The sequence below is a fragment of the Eleutherodactylus coqui genome, chromosome 7 (genome assembly GCF_035609145.1).
Source record: "Eleutherodactylus coqui strain aEleCoq1 chromosome 7, aEleCoq1.hap1, whole genome shotgun sequence".
In the NCBI taxonomy this organism is placed as follows: domain Eukaryota; kingdom Metazoa; phylum Chordata; class Amphibia; order Anura; family Eleutherodactylidae; genus Eleutherodactylus; species Eleutherodactylus coqui.
In genome coordinates this window covers 45,971,777-45,989,657 of record NC_089843.1, presented here as the reverse complement: position 1 = coordinate 45,989,657, position 17,881 = coordinate 45,971,777, and the positions used below count along the sequence as shown (strand labels likewise).

Sequence of the window (17,881 nt, the reverse complement as noted above, 5' to 3'; positions counted from 1 at the left end):
CACAGGCAGTACAGGAAGTTCATGTGGAAATTAGTTATTAAGAAGAAAATGGGGTGGGGCAATAAGGAGGAAAAGGGGTAGAGGTTGAATGTAATAAACAGTGGGGAAGGCGTGGGGAGCCATAGGAAGGGGCAGGGGGACTAGGTCAGGAGATTTGGTATGCCTTCCCAAAGTGGTGCTTTTTTAAGGTGTGTTTGAAATTTTGTGCATAAGGACTTGTCCAGATGCCTTGGGGTAGAGCGCTCCAGAGGATGGGTGCTGCTCTGGGGAAGTCCTGTAGGCGAGCATGTGAGGTTCGTATTAGAGGGGTGTTTAGTCTGAGTGTGTTAGCGGTTTGGAGTGTGACGGCTGGGTGATGTACGGCAGGAGGGAGGCGATGTATGGTGGCGCCGTGCCATGCAGAGCTTTGTGGGTAAGGGTGAGGAGGTTAAATTTAGTTCTGCAGTGGGTGGGGAGCCAATGCAGTGACTAGCATAGTGCAGAGGCATGTGAGCCATTTAGTATGGCTTGAAGAGGAGCAAGTCTGGTGCAGGGAAGGCCAATGAATAGCAAGTCAGGAGACGATGAGGGCAACAACGAGTGTCTTTAGCGTGTTCACGGTGAGGAACGGCCGTATTTTAGCAATATTTCTGAGGTGCATGTGGCATGTTTGGGCTCGAGATTGGATGTGGGGGTTAAGGAGAGGTCAGAGTCCAGTGTGACCCCAAGGCAATGGGTGTGCTATCTGGGAGCTATATGATGGTGCCAGACACTGGAATGGAGATATTGAGGGGCGGTTGGTTGGAAGGTGGAAAGACAAGAAGATAAAAATCTTGTTATTTTGTATAGCACCAACTTATTCCGCAGTACTTTCAGGTAATTATTATTTATTACCCCCCACCAAGTTGGGTACTCATTTTAAAGGACCTCAGAAGGATGAGTCAACCTTGAGCCGGCCACCTGAATCAGGGGATTAAACTTGCAACCTTCAGGTTGTAGGTGAGAGCTTACACTCTGCGCCACACGAGTCTCAATCAGTTTTAGAGAGATTAAGTTTGAAAAAAAGGGAGGACATAGTGTTAGAGACAGCGGACAGACAGTCGGTGATATTTTGGAGGAATGGTTCGGAGATCTCACAGGAAGAAGTGTATAATTGGGTGTCGTCAGTATAGCGATGGTATTGGAGGCAGAATTTGAGAATGGTTTGTCCAATTGGGGCAGTATAGATAGAGAAGAGAAGGGGACCAAGGACCGAGAAGAGAAGATATTAGCGATTTACATGTCAAAATATTGTTGCTGGAAAGCTGATTAATAAATTATCTTTAATTATTTTTTATCAGCGTTGCAGAGCAGCAGCTGAGGTACTGTGCTAAAATATACTCACAAAAGAGACAACAAATCAGGTCCTTTATTCAGAGCATTGGCTCACCTTGCAACGCAACGTTTCAACCGTATACACGGTCTTTCTCAAGCATATACAAGAATGGCTGAACACCTTCATATATATAATAACCCACCACCAATCACATAAAAACAATTTATTACAAAACACACCTACAACATACCCTACTCCAATCCGAAGGGGCCATGGGTCCGGCGGCAGCTGAGAATCGTTCCCCATAATAAACGTCCTCGGGAGAAGTGCATAAATGCACCTACATTCCCAGCATCCATAGATATGTAATGCGCATGTACCAGCTTCTCTCACTAGAGCAACAATTAGCCCTGAATGCGGCTTCGAAAAAATGGCCGCCACTGGTACTCACTGCGCATGTGCTAGGAGTAATCCATACTATGCAGTGACTGAGCATGTAATCATCCATGCTTATAGCTCCTAGCTATGAAGCTATATGTTCCAACAGGAGAACACCATTCTGTTCCAAGTTTCAGGATCATGCATCCAAACTTGTATCCTGGCCAATAGCATCCACTCTCCAGTGCAAAATCAAATATCATATAATCTAATGTAATTCTGATTGTTTCTTGTTATTTTATTATTTTATTAACAAGAAACAATCAGGATTACATTAGATCATGTCTGTGGCTGCATGGATCCTCCTGTCCGGATCCATTGACAGAGCGGGCAATTAATCAATTAATCTGCGAGAATTCTCCTCTCCCACTTGGGATTTATCTGTAGTGCTGCTGTATCACCTTTTTGATTGAAATGATCTTTATTTGTAATTATCAAAACTATTACTTGTTGACATCAATAAATCTTATAATAAAGCAAAATAAATATCTCATCCGAGATGTCTCATGAAGCTAAGTAGAAGAACAAAAAAAGGTTTCTTATCATAGGTATAACTGCATCACATCGTACTGGGTGGCAGAAAATTGCATCAAACACTGAAGTGGTGTTTTCCCCAAATCATTGTGTGTGAAATCACACTTACATTTCAGTTAGCTCCAGTGATTGCATTAAAATGTTTGCTTTTGCTTACTCCTCTGTGCAGGCCCAGACCACCATGTAATAAGTGTAGGGGAAAATGGTTGTAGGTGCAGTCCCTCTCCTTAAAGAGGCACAAGACATATTTTAAGCTCGACTCCTCTGTTTATATAAAAGAATTAATCCAGCATACAACAATAGACACGTTTCAGGGCCGTCGCGCCCCTTCCTCAGTATTTTAGCTGGGGACACACTGTACATAAAGTGGGGAATATGTTGACAAATAGGGGAGTAATTACATGAAATCACATTTTTAACAATAATAACACTGCTGAACAGCATTTTTGCATCTGGTGTGTGATATATCAATTTTCATGGATTTTTTTGGTGTAGAATCTAAATTTACCTTTAGAAATGATGTATCACATAAGGTTTTTATGTAATTTAGTTTTTTTTTTAATTTTTAAAAAGGTTTTTGTGTTTGTGCTAATTTTCTGGTGAATTATTTATTAGAGATGAGCGAGCACCAAAATGCTCGGGTGCTCGTTACTCGAGACGAACTTTTCGCGATGCTCAAGGGTTCGTTTCGAGTAACGAACCCCATTGAAGTCAATGGGCGACTCGAGCATTTTTGTATATCGCCGATGCTCGCTAAGGTTTTCATTAGTGAAAATCTGGGCAATTCAAGAAAGTGATGGGAATGACACAGAAACGGATAGGGTAGGCGAGGGGCTACATGTTGGGCTGCATCTCAAGTTCCAAGGTCCCACTATTAAGCCACAATAGCGGCAAGAGTGCCCCCCCCTCCCAACAACTTTTACATCTGAAAAGCCCTCATTAGCAATGCATACCTTAGCTAAGCACCACACTACCTCCAACAAAGCACAATCACTGCCTGCATGACACTCTGCTGCCACTTCTCCTGGGTAACATGCTGCCCAACCCCCCCCCCCCCCCCCACGACCCAGTGTCCACAGCGCACACCAAATTGTCCCTGCCCAGCCTTCAGCTGCCCTCATGCCACGCCACCCTCATGTCTATTTATAAGTCCGTCTGCCACAGGAAAAGCAGGCACACACTGCAGAGGGTTGGCACGGCTAGGCAGCGACCCTCTTTAAAAGGGGCGGGGCGATAGCCCACAATGCTGTACAGAAGCAATGAGAAATCCAATCCTGTGCCACCTCCATCTGGAGCTGCACACGTGGGCATAGCAATGGGGAACCTATGTGCCACACACTATTCATTCTGTCAAGGTGTCTGCATGCGCCAGTCAGACCGTGGTTTTTTATAAATAGTCACAGGCAGGTACAACTCCGCAATGGGAATTCCGTGTGCACCCACAGCATGGGTGGCTCCCTGGAACCCACCGGCGGTACATAAAAATATCCCATTGCATTGCCCATCACAGCTGAGGTAATGTCGTGCTTAATGCAGGTGGGCTTCGGCCCACACTGCATGCCCCAGTCAGACTGGGGTTCTTAAGAAGTGGACACAGATGCATTTACAACTCCCTGTGGACCCACAGCATGGGTGGGTGCCAGGAAGCCACTGGCGGTACATAAAAATATCCCATTGCAGTGCCCAACACAGCTGATGTAACGTCAGCTGTAATGCAGGTGGGCTAAAAATTAATTTGATTACACTGTAGGCGAGGGCCCCCAAAAATTGGTGTACCAACAGTACTAATGTACATCAGAAAAATTGCCCATGCCCAACCAAGAGGGCAGGTGAAACCTATTAATCGCTTTGGTTAATGTGACTTAAGTGGTAACTAGGCCTGGAGGCAGCCCAGTTAAAATAAAAATTGGTTGAGGTGAAAGTTTCAACGCTTTAATGAGCATTGAAAGGTATAAAAATTGTTTAGAAAAATTATATGACTGAGCCTTGTGGGCCTAAGAAAAATTGCCCGTTCGGCGTGATTATGTGAGGTTTCAGGAGGAGGAGCAGGAGGAGGAGGAGAAATATTATACACAGATTGATGAAGCGAAAAGGTCCCCGTTTTTGATGGGGATAGAGAACGATGCTTCCATCCGCGGGTGCAGTCTACGTATTGCTTAGGTATCGCTGCTGTCCGCTGGTGGAGAAGAGAAGTCTGGGGAAATCCAGGCTTTGTTCATCTTGATGAGTGTTAGCCTGTCGGCACTGTCGGTTGACAGGCGGGTACGCTTATCTGTGATGATTCCCCCAGCCGCACTAAACACCCTCTCTGACAAGACGCTAGCCGCAGGACAAGCAAGCACCTCCAGGGCATACAGCGCGAGTTCAGGCCACATGTCCAGCTTCGACACCCAGTAGTTGTAGGGGGCAGAGGCGTCACGGAGGACGGTCGTGCGATCGGCTACGTACTCCCTTACCATCCTTTTACAGTGCTCCCGCCGACTCAGCCGTGACTGGGGAGCGGTGACACAGTCTTGCTGGGGAGCCATAAAGCAGTCAAGGGCCTTAAAGAGTGTTGCCCTGCCTGTGCTGTACATGCTGCCTGATCTCCGCGCCTCCCCTGCTACCTGGCCCTCGGAACTGCGCCTTCGGCCACTAGCGCTGTCGGATGGGAATTTTACCATCAGTTTGTCCGCCAGGGTCCTGTGGTATAGCAACACTCTCGAACCCCTTTCCTCTTCGGGTATGAGAGTGGAAAGGTTCTCCTTATACCGTGGGTCGAGCAGTGTGTACACCCAGTAATCCGTAGTGTCCAGAATGCATGTAACGCGAGGGTCATGATAAAGGCATCCTAACATAAAGTCAGCCATGTGTGTCAGGGTACCTGTACGCAACACATGACTGTCCTCACTAGGAAGATCACTTTCAGGATCCTCCTCCTCCTCCTCCTCCTCCTCAGGCCATACACGCTGAAAGGATGACAGGCCAGCAGCATGTGTACCCTCACCAGTGGGCCAAGCTGTCTCTTTCACCTCCTCCTCATCTTCCTCCTCCTCCTCCTCCTCCTCCTCACCGTGCTGAGATATAGACAGGAGGGTGCTCTGACTATCCAGCGACATACTGTCTTCCCCCGGCTCTGTTTCCGAGCGCAAAGCGTCTGCCTTTATGCTTTGCAGGGAACTTCTCAAGAGGCATAGCAGAGGAATGGTGACGCTAATGATTGCAGCATCGCCGCTCACCACCTGGGTAGACTCCTCAAATTTTCCAAGGACCTGGCAGATGTCTGCCAACCAGGCCCACTCTTCTGAAAATAATTAAGGAGGCTGACTCCCACTGCGCCGCCCATGTTGGAGTTGGTATTCCACTATAGCTCTACGCTGCTCATAGAGCCTGGCCAACATGTGGAGCGTAGAGTTCCACCGTGTGGGCACGTCGCACAGCAGTCGGTGCACTGGCAGATTAAACCGATGTTGCAGGGTGCGCAGGGTGGCAGCGTGCGTGTGGGACTTGCGGAAATGTGTGCAGAGCCGGCGCACCTTTCCAAGCAGGTCTGACAAGCGTGGGTAGCTTTTCAGAAAGCGCTGAACCACCAAATTAAAGACGTGGGCCAGGCATGGCACGTGCGTGAGGCTGCCGAGCTGCAGAGCCGCCACCAGGTTACGGCCGTTGTCACACACGACCATGCCCGGTTGGAGGCTCAGCGGAGCAAGCCAGCTGTCGGTCTGCTCTGTCAGACCCTGCAGCAGTTCGTGGGCCGTGTGCCTCTTATCTCCTAAGCTGAGTAGTTTCAGCACGGCCTGCTGACGCTTGCCCACCGCTGTGCTGCCACGACGCGCGACACCGACTGCTGGCGTCGTGCTGCTGCTGACACATCTTGATTGCGAGACAGAGGTTGCATTGGAGGAGGAGGAGGAGGAGGAGGGTGCTTTAGTGGAGGAAGCATACACCGCCTCAGATACCACCACCGAGCTGGGGCCCGCAATTCTGGGGGTGGGTAGGACGTGAGCGGTCCCAGGCTCTGACTCTGTCCCAGCCTCCACTAAATTCACCCAATGTGCCGTCAGGGAGATATAGTGGCCCTGCCCGCCTGTGCTTGTCCTTGTGTCCGTTGTTAAGTGGACCTTGGCAGTAACCGCGTTGGTGAGCGCGTGTACAATGTTGCGGGAGACGTGGTCGTGCAGGGCTGGGACGGCACATCGGGAAAAATAGTGGCGACTGGGAACTGAATAGCGCGGGGCCGCCGCCGCCATCATACTTTTGAAGGACTCCGTTTCCACAAGCCTATACGGCAGCATCTCCAGGCTGATAAATTTGGCTACGTGCACGTTTAACGCTTGAGCGTTCGGGTGCGTGGCGGCGTACTTGCGCTTGCGCTCAAACACTTGCGCTAGCGACGGCTGGACATTGCGCTGAGAGACATTGGTGGATGGGGCCGAGGACAGCGGAGGTGAGGGTGTGGGTGCAGGCCATGAGACGGTAGTGCCTGTGTCCTGAGAGGGGGGTTGGATCTCAGTGGCAGGTTGGGGCACAGGGGGAGAGGCAGCGGTGCAAACCGGAGGCGGTGAACGGCCTTCGTCCCACCTTATGGGGTGCTTGGCCATCATATGTCTGCGCATGCTGGTGGTGGTGAGGCTGGTGGTGGTGGCTCCCCGGCTAATCTTGGCGCGACAAAGGTTGCACACCACTGTTCATCGGTCGTCTGCACTCTCAGTGAAAAACTGCCAGACCTTTGAGCACCTCGGCCTCTGCAGGGTGGCATGGCGCGAGGGGGTGCTTTGGGAAACAGTTGGTGGATTATTCGGTCTGGCCCTGCCTCTACCCCTGGACACCGCACTGCCTCTTGCAACCTGCCCTGCTGCTGCCCTTGCCTCCCCCTCTGAAGACCTGTCCTCAGTAGGCGTAGCAAACCAGGTGGGGTCAGTCACCTCATTGTCCTGCTGCTCTTTCTCAGAATCCTCGGTGCGCTCCTCCCTCGGACTTAATGCCCTTACTACTACCTCACTGATAGACAACTGTGTCTCATCGTCATCGGCTTCCTCACCCACTGAAAGGTCTTGAGACAGTTGCCGGAAGTCCCCAGCCTCATCCCCCGGACCCCGGGAACTTTCGAATGGTTGGGCATCAGTCACGATAAACTCCTCTGGTGGGAGAGGAACCACTGCTGCCCAATCTGAGCAGGGGCCCGAGAACAGTTCCTGGGAGTCTGCCCGCTCCTCAAAATGTCTCATTTTCATGGAGTGAGGAGGCTGGGAGGAAGGAGGAGCAGCAGCCAGAGGATTCTGAGTTGCAGCAGTGGACGGCGCAGAACTGTGGGTGGACGATAGGTTGCTGGAAGCACTTTCTGCCATCCACGACAGGACCTGCTCACACTGCTCATTTTCTAATAAAGGTCTATCGCGTGGACCCATTAAATGTGCTATGAATGTGGGGACGCCAGAAATATGCCTCTCTCCTAATCCCGCAGCAGTCGGCTGCGATACACCTGGATCAGGAGCTCGGCCTGTGCCCACACCCGGACTAGGGCTTCCGCGTCCTCGGCCACGCCCACGTCCTCTAGGCCTACCCCTACCCCTCTGCATGCTGTATTACCAGTAATGCAGAAACAGAACGCTGTAATTAAATGTGCCACTTATTGGCCTGTGGTTGGAGGCTGACTTCGCTTATGGAACGCCAGGAAATAATTTGGCGCACGCCTGCTGTAACACTTAGCGTGCCTGCGTATGATTTTGTTGAAGTACTACACCCAGCACACACAGACCCAGAACACTGAGCAGCACAGTGAGAGGCAGGCCAATTAGATTTTTTGCCCAATATTTTTTTGAAAAGGCCAACTGCGTATATTCAATCAATAATATATGTCTTCTGGCCGTGGAGTGTGTGACAGAACTGCAGAGTGTTGCACTGTTATTAACTGCAACAGAGCGGTGATTTCTGAGCCAAGAAATAATTTGGCGCACGCCTGCTGTAACACTTAGCGGCCTGCGTCTGATTTTGTTGAAGTACTACAGCCAGCACACACAGACCCAGAACACTGAGCAGCACAGTGACAGGCAGGCCAAATAGATTTTTTGCCCAATATTTTTTTGAAAAGGCCAACTGCGTATATTCAATCAATAATATATGTCTTCTGTCCCTGCCTCCACAATTCTGTCCCTCTAGTATTACTGCAGGGCGCAATGCTCTGCACGGCCGATATAGCAAAAAAAAAAAAGTGCAACACTGCAAAAAGCAGCCTCCACAGTACTGCACACGGTTAGATGTGGCCCTAAGAAGGACCGTTGGGGTTCTTGAAGCCTACAATCACTCCTAACACTCTCCCTGCCTAACCACCACTTCTGTCCCTGTAGTATTACTGCAGGGCGCAATGCTCTGCACGGCCGATATAGCAAAAAAAAAAAAAAGTGCAACACTGCAAAAAGCAGCCTCCACAGTATTGCACACGGTTAGATGTGGCCCTAAGAAGGACCGTTGGGGTTCTTGAAGCCTACAATCCCTTCTAACACTCTCCCTACAGCAGCTCCAGCACGATAGCACTTTCCCTCAGCTAAGTCACAACGCATCTGAGGCGAGCCGCGGGAGGGGCCGATTTTTACACTCGGGTGACACCTGATCTCGCCAGCCACTCACTGCAGGGGGGTGGTATAGGGCTTGAACGTTGCAGGGGGAAGTTGTAATGCCTTCCCTCTCTTTCAATTGGCCAGAAAAGCGCGCTAACGTCTCAGAGATGAAAGTGAAAGTAACCCGAACATCGCGTGGTGCTCGTTACGAGTAACGAGCATCTCGAACACGCTAATACTCGAACGAGTATCAAGCTCGGACGAGTACGTTCGCTCATCTCTATTATTTATGTAATATTAAATCAGTGACTAAGCTAAACTCTTCATTTGAATATAATACACAGTGGATGAAGTTCTAAGACCGGTCACTAGATGGCAGAACAATGTAGTTGAGCAGGAAGGTTACCGACATGAGCCTATCTGTACTGCTGTTTAGTGTTTGATGTAATCTTCACAAAGCACTTCTCTTCATTCTTACCTCAGCATATCAGTATTTTTGAGTTTCATTCACAAATACATTACCAGAAAAAGATTATTGATTTCTGAGGGTTCTTTTTTTTTGTATTTAAAACTCGACAATATTTGGCAATACTGTATTATGGTCTATGTAATAGTGCTAGGTATCTCAGAAATGTGACGAGATAGATAGAATCCGATTGTTCCACTGAGTTCAGCACCCCAAAATTAGTTAAATCAACCTGCTTCCAAACCAGATATATTTTTTATTTGTTGACCAATGTAATAAAAAAAAAAAAAAAAATATATATATATATATATATATATATATATATATATATATATATAAAAGAAAGTAGCCCGGGCACCCGATACAGAATGCAAAACGTAACATTTTAAGTAAGAAAAGATATCAGAACGTCCGCATAAATACATCGAAGGACACCGATGCTGATTAATGCTATGTGAATGTATTAACTTAAAATCGACAAATTCAATGATCCTTGCATTTAACATGTTTATTCTATAATAATATTTCTTTTAATACACAATATTTCTGGTTTTTCCATCAGGAACGTAAACTAAAAGATTTTTTTCCATCCCCAACTCTTGAGAACGCCCCGTACAACTGACCGTGGGAAAAGCAGGACTCATCCCGGTTAATTTCTGCCACCTTCAAGCTTTGGCCCTTAAATCTAAAATACAAAATCTTATTCTGCTATATACAAATCCCCAGTTTTTATCTGATTTGAGTAAAATTTAGCAATTTTTGTTGCCAATAGCAACCAATCATAGTTCAGCTTTCATTTGTTATTCTACTGAGGTTACATGAAAGCTGCGCTGTGATTGGTTGTTATATATTATACCACTGAGGTAACATGAGCGCTGCGGAATAAGTTGGCGCTATACAAATAAAGATTATTATTATTATTATTATTATTACATGAAAGCTGTGCCGTGATTGGTTGTTATATATTATACCGCTGAGTTAACATGAAAGCTGCGCTGTGATTGGTTGTAATAGGCACCAAAAACAGTTTTTTGCTGTTTGTTGATTTACTGTTAGACAGTTTTGATAATTGAGGGCCGGTGTTCATAAATTTCCTCCATGTATTCCTCTCTGGGGATGTATCAATTTTGCAAACTGTTATCCACACAGACATCCAAGGTGGAATGAGGATGAGCAAAATAGGCAAATGATTTGTGGCCTCCACCAGAGTTAGGGCTCTTGTACATGGGGGTTAGCATCTTTACATTCGGCCTCCGGCACCGTAACAATGCGGATTGCCATCGGGTGGGGGAAGACAGCTCTCAGCAAGGGAGTGGGGCAGGACTGGGTGGGACCTTGCAAGCTGCCAGCAATGGGAGGGGGTGGTACGGGGCGGGAACTTAGCAGCTAGCTCCCAACCCATCCCACCCCCTTCCATTGCAAACAGATGGTAAAAGGCAGAGAGGAGGAGGGAAGGATGTGGGAGTTTAGCAGACACACTGCTAAACTCCCTCCCACCTCCCTTCTCCAGCAGCTGTCTTAGGCTCGCATAGGAGTCTATGCAGCCGCCGATGTATTCCGGCCAGAAAGATCCAGGATTATCCTTCCTGCCCAGTGTAAAAGTGTCTGGTGCTATATTGGCCAGCGGGGCACTTTTACACCGCAGGAATATGCCCATCTGAACTGATGCATTGGAATCCAATATAGCAGATGGTAGTGCATATCGGCGGCCGTAAAAATGGCGGCCGATATACGCACTTGCGAATAAAGCCTGTCTTCACACGAGCGTGTGTGTACATAGGTGCGCACCCCTGTACATGCAAAAACACGCGTGTATGCAGGTGCACATTGCCTTCAATGGAGCTGCAGCTGCTTTTGCAATGGTCTGCCGGCACCCCTTAATTGTTTTTTAGGGAAGTGCTTTAAATATAAGTTCTTCCCTGAAAAACAAACATTTTAGTGTAAAAAAATAATATATATATATATAGAAAAGACAGAGATCAGCGCCTACTCACTCAAAACAAATTTCAAAGCTGTGAGATACTTTTAGCACTCACCTGGTGCTCGGCCAAACCTCCTACCCAGAAGGTCGACCGGCACCCTGTATCCTGGCTGGCTTATAACGTTCCTGGTGTCCCGAATCCGATCCCGGAGAGCGTCACTGGGGTTACAGCCGTGGTTGGGCCGTTTGCAAATCACATTCGTACTTAAAAGAAAAATCACTCCCGTGCTCATGGGTTCCAGCAACAGTGAAGGACGCAATGTCCGCGAGATAACTTTAAATCATTTATTCCTTCGGTTGCTACGCGTTTCTGCGGGATAACCCGCTCTCTTCAGGCATGCCTTCAGCCAATCACAAGCAGCTTTTTCATAAGATGGGGATTTTAAATCCCTGCCTGCTGAATGAACTGCATTGCAGAGTCGGGGACAGTGCTGGGAAGAGGAGACTGAGTCCCCGCAGCTGACGGAAGGTGAGTATGTGGAGGACACTACTTTGCCTTGTTTTTCAGGGAATGGCTTATACTTGAAGCCCTTCCCTGAAAAGCAATTACTTGGTGCCGGCAGCTGGATCTGCTACCACAGCTGTCATCTGTGATAGCTGCGTTAGGGAATTCTTTATTCCCCGCGGGGACGAAGAAAACATCTGCCGTGTGTGGCAGATGTGTTCTTCATTCTCACGGGGATTTATAATTGCTTTGCTGCATCTGTCACAGATGTGGCAGGCATCCAATGCATTGGATCACAGTGCATATCCGCCGGCTGCGAAAACGGCCGGCCGATATGCGCTCATGTGAAAGAACCCTTTAGACTGGGGCTAAAAAGCAGGCCTGAAACACAACTTTTCAATGCTCAGTCTGACTCTTCTAGTGGAAATATCTTGTTGGAAATAACTAGGAATACTAAATCGAGTACAAAGAATCCATTGCTGAAAGCAAATTTGAGGGTTGCTCCATTAAAATTCAAGCAAAGCCAAAAAAATGCAAAAAAGGTCACCAAGACAACAACATTTCAGATTTATTTTTAGCCTATAACCTTCTCCGGGTGGAGATTATACTGTGTGCAAAATGCCATGTCAGTCGGTCGTATCGTTTGTGCGTGACGCTCCAACAAACAAACAGACATTCACAAATATATAGAAGATAAGAAATAGAAGAAAGAAGAATACAAGCAAACAAATAATTAATTAAATTAACAATTAAATAATAAGGAATAATTAGGTGCATGGCTTTCAATTTAATAACTGAGCTAATTCTAGATTCATATGTATATCAATATAATTTGATGCATGGAAATAATATCTAAAACATCTCTCATCATTACATAATAAAAACTGGAGTTTTTACTAAAAATACAATACATATAAAACATCCATTTATTCAAATAAGTTTAAAATTAAAACATTAAAAAATATGGTAAAAAGACAAAATATACAAAAGATTCTAATATATGTATTTATGTATACAATGGAGGGTGTGATGTCTGTTCATTCAAAGACTAGTGCCATAATGCAATAGTAGCTTGTATCGGTAGTGTGAAATGCTGACCAGCGGGTATTAGTGTGCTCTCTATACAGAGGAGTGGAGCTCTGAGCCAATAACAATAATAATTAGGTAATTCACATTTTATCTTTACTCAATATTTGTAAAATCCAGTATCTAAGTAATATATAGAAAATAGTCAGATGATAACGCAGTAAAGTGACATCTGTCAATAGCAGCTTCTTAATATTTTTAAAGGGAGTCTGTCATCTGAACATGATGTGTATTCTGAGCTGAATGGTCGAATGGGCGGTCCTATCAGTGATTGACAGCTATCAGTATATGGCTGGATTCACGCGAACGTATATTGGCTCGGTTTTCACGCCGAGCCGATATACGTCGTCCTCATGTGCAGGGTGGGGGGGGGAGGATGGAAGAGCCAGGAGCAGGAGCTGAGGTCCCACCCCCTCTCTGCCTCCTCTCCGCCCCTCTGCACTATTTGCAGTGGGGAGAGGTGGGACTGGGGTGGGGCTAATTCTCACCACTTAGCCCCGCCCCACCTCCTTTCAGTGCTAATAGTGCAGTGGGGTGGAGAGGAGGCAGAGAGGGGGCGGGAGCTCAGTTCCTGCTCCTGGCTCTTCCATCCCCCCCCCCCCTGCACATGAGGATGACGTATATCGGCTCGGCGTGGAAACCGAGCCGATATACGTTCGTGTGAATTCACCCTTTGACTGTACATACAGGGGTATCTGTCAATTACTCATTGGACCACCCATTGGACTGTTCAGCTCTGAATTAGCAGAAATATAAATAAAACACAAGTAATACTAAATCTTTCACCATAAAACTATATATCAGTCTGCACAGCTCCTCCTGCTCCATAACATCATGCCTGCAGTTTGGACAATAACTTCAAGCTGACAGACTCTGTTTATGTATCTTCAAAATGAAAAGTGTAATGAGAATCCATCATACAAATATATGGTATTTTTTACTAAAAATAACAACAAAAGTAATAGAAACGATCAGCTTTTATTGAAACAAAATTCTTTCAGCCCAAATACCACACTGGAAATAGCTAAATAATTAGTTTTATCTGGATTTCTGATATTTTATTCATTCATTTTCTATTTCTGTGATAATATCTTTGACACATTAATTCAAATCACAGTTTAGAGCCGATCATATCTACAGTTTAGTGCTATATTGTGTGATGGGTAATATATAATGTATTGTTATTATACGCTAAATATATTCTCCTCCCAGGAATGTACTAAACAAGGAGGACATAGAAAGTGATCAGGGAGAATCCCACCATAGAAAGAGTTCTCTCCTTATTAGAGCTCTTAAATCTGATCTTCTGCTCACTGAATGAAGTTGTCATAAAGAGACAATAACTGTGATACTGAGAAGTAGAAGATGATTTGCATGTGATATTTGTGTATCTGCTCTCAGGGGCCGTTCCCCAGTGATTCCAGCTGTTATATAGGAGACATTGTACAGGTGACATCTCTATAGTCTGTGCTGTCCCTCCAGAGACATAAAGATGGCTTCTCAGGGGCTTCTGCTGGGTGTCTTACTGATGTCTCTTCATGGTGAGAGTTACTGACACAGTGTAAAGTCCAGCAGCACAGATGTCATATTACAGCCATGATAGGAATACATTCATGTCTCCTCTTATTTCTCCTCAGGATCCTGTGCACAGATTGTACTGACCGTGTCTCCAGAATATACCGCTGTGTCCCCGGGAGATACCGCCATCATCTCATGTACATGCAGTTCCAGTGTATCCACCAGCTACTTACACTGGTACCAACATAAATCAGGACAATCACCAAAGCTTCTTATCTATGGTACAAGCACCCGACTACCAGGAGTCCCAGAGCGGTTCTCTGGATCCGGATCAGGAACTAATTACAACTTAACAATCACAGGATTGACAAAAGACGATGCAGCACATTATTACTGTCATCAGTATCAGAACTATCCTCTCACACAGTGATACAGAGCCGTACAAAAACCTCCTTCCTCATTTACTGGCAGAGAAGAATCATATTCTATATTACATAGAAGGAGCTCAGATGAGACGTCTTCTGTGGTTTCCCCTCTTGTCATCCACATCTGTGTCTTCTGTATTGTATTTAAAAACATACTTGACAACTTTTGAGAAGAGATATCGAAAAGATGAAGTATATTATAAATAATTGCCATAGATTCGCCACCACAAGTATAGGGGGACATATACTGTATGTCGGCTCATGAGCTGTAGACAAAACTTTGGGGGGATTTTGTAAATCCTGACTTGCATCTTTTTTTTTTTAGACACAATGGAACATTACAAATGGTTGGAAGAGAGTCCATATCCTATACTTAGATGCGTGGAGTCACTTTCCTTCAAGTGTTTCATTTATGGAAATTAGTTTTTAATTTACTAAGAGAAATCATCTCAAAAGCAGATGGAGTTAAAAGACTGCGAGCAGCAAGAATCCTTCCTTCTGTTGTCTCATGACCGCTGTCAGACTGTGTAACCAAATCTCTGAGATTAACAATAATAACTAATTATTTCACATTTTATCTTTAGTCAACTTCTCCAGCACTGTGTCAGCTTGTTGGCCCTGGAGGAATCAAGTCTCAGTCTCTTTAACCCCTTAGTGACCACCCATACCTGTTTTCATGTCCTGGGTATCTAGCCTTTATTCTACAGTGCCGCAAAAAATGGTTGGCCCTGTAAAATAAAGCCCCGGGGTCTCTGCGCGTGACAGCTACCAGCTATTGGCTACCAGAGGATGGATAACGGTGATCACTTAAAAGATTTTTTTTTATTTTGAAAAGTTAAAGTTTCATCTCCCCTCACAAATCCGATCCATGAGAGGAAATGAAAATACTCACCTCTTGCCTCCTCGATGTCTCATGGCGATCTGGTTCTGCAAGGACCCGCCACTGGCAAAATGTTGGACGCATGTGCAGAAGTCAGGAAAGCTCAGGAAATGTAAAATCTCCTTGCTACCGGTAGCTGAGAGCCTGGAATTTTCATGGGGGATGGCGTGGTATACAATCAGATCTGTGAGGGGAGTTGAAATTAATTACGTAAGGCCTCCAGTGATGCGCCCTGATAACATCTTTAAGCTTGGACCTTTCTCTGGCTTATGCGCCCATCGGCAAAATAGCAAGTGCTGGGGAGAAGCTGATCAGGTGAAGCCACTACAGGCCACTGGGAACCGGAAGCCAAGGAGCACTGACAGCAGGAAGCCTACAGAGGAGGTAAGGGGGAGCGCTGCTTAATATGAAATCAGCTGCGGATATGCGACTGATTTCCAGGCAAAACTCGCACCAATGGTACCGATTTTGACTGTTTTTCGGATGCAGAAATGTTGCCGAATTTGCTCCCTGCCTTTTTTTAAATGGCCCCGTACTTTTTATAATGATGGATATAAAGTCATACGTTGTGATTAGACCCCGCCTCCTGCACTCCCCCCCCCCTCCACCTTCCTTCCCTGTCCTGCTTTGACCCTGTGAAAATTTGGTCACCTTACTTTACATTATCATCATTTTGACATATACATTGTGTGTGATTTTCACAATATACTTTTGGATAAGACACATCATGCAACACATTTGTAACACCGAATCCATCAGTCTTTTTAGTCCATGCTACACAGATTCAGCAGTCATTAGAATGGCCTCACCACTCCTTGGACTCTTCTGCTTATGTGGCAAATTCTAGAACACACCGATGAACCTTCTTGGTTACAGTTTAGACCAGCAGACAGCAGAGCTCCGTCTGCTATCTGCTCACGGACTCTCTTGTCTCCTGCTCCTCAAGCAAACAATCAGGTGCACATCAGTCTGTACCTTTGCACCTCCAGCAAACCTTTCTCTGCTTATTTGCGACAGCCACCTGCCGTCCTCATTGATCAGCCTTGGCAACAGCAACAGTCCATTTCAGCTCACTTGGTTCTGGCTTTTTGGATGCTCCAGTATATTTCAGTGGGGATTACTTGGCCACATTCCCATTGGACACACAAACAAACAATAGCCCGTCTATTGATAACCCCAACAGGAAAATTTTTCTCCTAGATGAGGAATATTGTCTTCTACCTCATTGTTTTTTTCCCTTGCACTGGATCAACATTGGGGGGTAATATGCTGAACTAGATAGACATATGTCTTTTTTGAGCCCGGCATACTATGTTACTTGGTAATTGTTCCAAGTGGAAGAAATAAAAACAGTGGAAAAAACTAAAATGTCTGAAAGCAGAGATGTTCTCTTTGAGGGCTCGGTCATATGAGGGAATTTTAAATGCATTTATAGTTGCGTTTTAAATTTGCATCTATGAGAACTAATGCTTTTCAATGAAAGTGGTCACATGTCCATTTCTTTACATGCATCAGACAGGTGATGTATATATAATATCTTTTTTTTTTCATCAGCTAGGGATGATTTTCAGGGAAGGCCTTATATCTCAAGCCCTTCTCTGAAAATCCCTGCAGGGCTTGCCATCATCCCATTGCTTTTAATGGGGCTGCAGAAGCGCCGGCCCCATTGAAAGCAATGGGAGAACATCATGCTCCTCTGCCACAGCTGTCACAGTTGTGGCAGGGGAATTTTTCATCCCCATGGGGAATCTCCTTGTCACTTACACTGTGACAGTGCTGTCACAGTGTTCAGTGATGAGGGGACTCCCTGCGGAGATGAAGAAATTCTCCACCACAGCTGTCACAGCTGTGGCAGAGGATAGCGATGGCTCCGCACTTTGTGTGAATTTTGCCATATGTCGGCCGCTTTGGTCATGCAAACTTTTGACGCATGTATTTAGCGGGTTTTGTTTTCACGCAACGTAATGCGTTAAAAAAAAACACTCATCTGATGAAGCCCTGAAGAAGGAGTATGAATTTACTGTGGATAAGAAGACAGAGCATGGCTGTAATGAAGAGGAGCTGACTCCTAAAAAATATGTGGTAAACTGACAGGAAAAGTCAAGTGTTGAAAACAGTCTGTTGTTGCTGTTCCTGGCACAGGTGAAGGTACAGCAGTGTCTGCAAACACAAAGAGGCAAAATGATGAAAGAGTAGACCGGGCCGAGACCGAAAGTGACTGATACAGATAAATATGATTGTGTTATAGGGCAGAGCCCTACACTGGTGAGAAGAGTCT

General features: G+C 46.0%; 1 gene segment (V, D, J or C); it reads left to right on the top strand.

Moving 5' to 3' along the window:
* The first annotated feature begins 14,272 nt into the window (after nucleotides 1-14,272).
* On the top strand, nucleotides 14,273-14,728 carry LOC136573493 (immunoglobulin kappa variable 3-20-like). The segment is given in 2 exon segments: nucleotides 14,273-14,321; nucleotides 14,418-14,728. Coding segments are annotated over 2 exon segments (360 nt in total).
* The last annotated feature ends 3,153 nt before the right edge of the window (nucleotides 14,729-17,881 follow it).